The sequence below is a fragment of the Solanum pennellii genome, chromosome 10 (genome assembly GCF_001406875.1).
Source record: "Solanum pennellii chromosome 10, SPENNV200".
NCBI classification, from domain to species: Eukaryota; Viridiplantae; Streptophyta; class Magnoliopsida; order Solanales; family Solanaceae; genus Solanum; species Solanum pennellii.
Window position 1 is genome coordinate 6,473,327 of NC_028646.1, and position 3,417 is coordinate 6,476,743.

At 39.0% G+C, this 3,417-nt stretch overlaps 1 protein-coding gene across 1 annotated transcript; it reads right to left on the reverse strand.

The window, feature by feature from the left end:
* Window positions 1–1,517: 1,517 nt before the first annotated feature.
* LOC107032687 (neurofilament medium polypeptide-like) lies at window positions 1,518–2,909 on the reverse strand. The gene has a single exon (XM_015234259.1). It carries the CDS (start codon window positions 2,907–2,909, stop codon window positions 1,518–1,520), a length of 1,392 nt encoding a protein of 463 aa, XP_015089745.1.
* Between the last annotated feature and the right edge of the window lie 508 nt (window positions 2,910–3,417).

Genomic DNA, 3,417 nt, shown 5'->3' on the forward strand with positions numbered 1-3,417 from the left:
GTACATAACAGGTGGATTCATATCTATCCTTCACGGGGACATATACAAAAGAATCACTCGAATCAACAGTGATCCTAAATCTACATTGGCAAATATTATTTTAGACATCCATCATTTAGACTTATACCTTCTAAATTAACTATTTAGCTTCGTTAAGCTCATATCTTCATGGATTAGAATCTGAAGACTTATGTTCTTGAAGAAACCTTACCCCAGAATAAGAACCAGGTTCTTGTAAGTTGTTTTTAAGTAAAGACACAAACACTTATTGAATTAAAAACCTTCCTTACTCAAGGAAGGAAAAACCTCGTTTTATTAATTCAATTATAAGATTTTGTGATTACAACTCAATAATCAAAAAGCCTTATCTCTACTACCTCACTCGATTGACTCCAATCGTTCTCTCCAAAAGGCCAAACCCACCTTTTGTTACAAATCTCACTAATACTCAACCCTACAAAGAGCAAAACCCACCATTTGTACAATAAACTGTAAATTACAATCGAAAACAAAACAAGACAAACAGTTCTACACGTTAAAAACCTTCTCACTCAAGAACGTTTTAAACGTAGCAATCCTATCAATCTTGAAGACTTCAGTTTGATGAATAATTCTGCCTTTTCTCTCTGCGTGAAGTCGTGTCTTGCTTCCTCTGCCTCGTGCTCTTCTTATAGAGTTTATTTTGCCTTGTACAATACTTATATGATAAGGTAAGGAAGTTATTGTTAAAAAAGGATTCCTTTTTAAAGTACAATCCTTATTATATACAACTTCCTTCCTTAATAATATATTTAAGGTTTTCCTTATTTGTATCAACTTGTACCTTTAATATATTATTTTTACTTTGACAAATAAGTCCATTTTACTTGACCTTGGACTCTAGCTTGACTTCTTTTGCTGCGTACATTTGCTACTGTTCTTTGCGCTTCTTGTCTATCATCAAAACATGAATAATCGATTGTATCATATTCTATCATATTCCCCCTTTTTGATGAAGACAAACGTGTAACGTGTGATGCGCAATACTCTTCCCCCTTTTGACGAATCAAAAAGAATCCAACAGCGGTTAAGCAACTCTAATCAATATCCATAGCAACAAAATACGCCCAGCCAGTTGAGCAATATAAAATGTTCTGGCAACACAACAATACAGAGTGAAACCAACTAAGAGAACCAGGTTCAAACAACATGCTTTGTCACTGTGGAGGTTGACCAGGCTTAGTTGAAGCAGAAGCCAGCATATCCAAAACTCTGTCAACTCTTGCGTTGTTAGCAAGTTACTGCTGCACCAACTGATCCTTCAACCTGTGTATTTCAGCATTTGAAGAATCAAGCTCAGCACGTAACTTCTGGTTTTCTGACTCAAGTGCGGCGTTGTTTTCTTCAGCTACTTTAAGTTCCCTGAGTAACTGAGCGACAGGACCAGATGTACGTGGCGACGCAGTTGCAACCTGCTCCGATTCCAGGGGAATGCCACAATCAGCAAGGATGGTTTGAGTGAACATATCTGCACGAGTTCAAATCCTGCGTTCTCCCAATGGTACTTCAAATGCATCAAACACTCTAGTCAACAAGTTTCCAAAAGCTAACTGATGAGAGCCTAGCTTAGGATCCACAATTCTAGCAAGATGTTGGATAATCAGTGTGGGCCAATCAATTCGCTCTTTGCACTCAATTGCATTGATAAGTCCTATGTCTCTTATGGAGGCAATGTGACGTTGGTGACCTCTAGGCAGTATTACCTTATGAACTATCTCGAAAAGAAGCTTATGCAAAGATCTCATTATTCCCTTTAAAACAGTTTGAGCCCTAGAATTGACTCTACCTTGAGAGAATTTGGCTGGCAGACTAGAATATTCATCAAAACCCCAATTGTACTCATTAATCCCAACAGATGGTATATGCAAGATTTCCCCGAGTTTGGTTGCATCAAACACAATGTCAACCCCCTTTACACTAGACGACACCACATCTCCTTCTAGGATTATCAAGTTCGTATAGAAATCTACCACTTCCTTTTCATAAATCAAACTAGGTTCAAGGAATAACTCCTCCCATCCCTGAAACCGTAGTAGTTCACAAACCTGCTTCACTATATCCATTGAAAGTATATCAGGGTGAAAGGTTCTACCCCTAAGCACTGATTTTGTTTGGAAGTACTTTTTCCTTCCCACTTTGAGAAATTTATCTGCATTTCTTTTTGCAGATTTTGATTTTGATTGGGGAGTAGTAGAATGTTTACCCTCAGATACATCATCAGTTTCAGAATCAAGATTCATTGGAGAGACTGATGAACGAACAAGAGACTTACCCAATCGCCGACGCTTCACCCCAGATGTTGCATCATAAGTTGGTTTGACCACATGCGCACTCCTTGTCACTGGCCGGTGTGGACGAACCTGTTTAACTGCAATGTGCTTTCTTGGCCGCCTTGGTTTTTTAGGGTGAAGGGATCTCAAAAGAATATCATCATGGGTTGGAGATGGTGGTGGATTTTGAGGAGTGGTTTGGTGAGATGGGGTAGGAGGGGGATTATGTGGGACAGTGGTTGTGGGAGATTTTGGGGTTGGTGAAAGTGGGGTTTCTTGGACCGGTGATAATGGGGTTTCTTGGATAGGTGATGGGGGAGATTCGATGATGGGTGGTGGTGGGGAGTCTGTAACGACAGGTAAAGATGCTTCTTTGACTGGTGATGGTGAAGAGGTTACTTGTGGTGGTGGAGATGTAGCTTTTGGTGGTGGTGATGGAGGCAGATCTGATTTGGATGAGGATGTAGGTGGTTTGGTTGGGAGTTGGCTTTCTTCGCCAAGGTTGGGCACAACATCAACAACTGGGTTCTTTTCCCCCTGAGAATATGCACTATCAGACGAGCTTTCGTCATCAGAGTAAGCAACAAGTGGATTAGCCATGGTGATGAAAGAGATTTTGGTTTCTTGGTTTTCTAAAGAATGAAGATGAGAAAAAGTTGGTCGCTTGTTTAGATAGAGTGCTTGATTGGGAGCGGTTCTGATGTTGTATTCGAGGGGTTTGAGTAATTATGGGGGATTGACATCGAGGAGACGTGTGCTGTGACAGTTGCACCTGCTTTTCAGAGAAGTGACATGGGAGAGAGAAGATGGAATTGATTTCCCCCAATTATTTTTTTTTATTAAATTTTTTTTTATCTTAAATTATTTTTTTTAAAAAAAAATTCTTTTTTTTTTAAAATTACAATTTTATTTTTTTTTTAAAAAAAACTATTAACTGTAAATAAAATGTAGAACCAACTTTACTGAACCTGGTTTATATCTCCTTAGAACTTGGTTGGGCAGAGTTCAATCTAAAAAGATGAGCCCTAACTCAAGTCTATTTTTCTGAAATGACTCTCTTCCTAGTGCCTTGGTGAAAATGTCAGCGACTTGATTCTCAGTTTTGCAG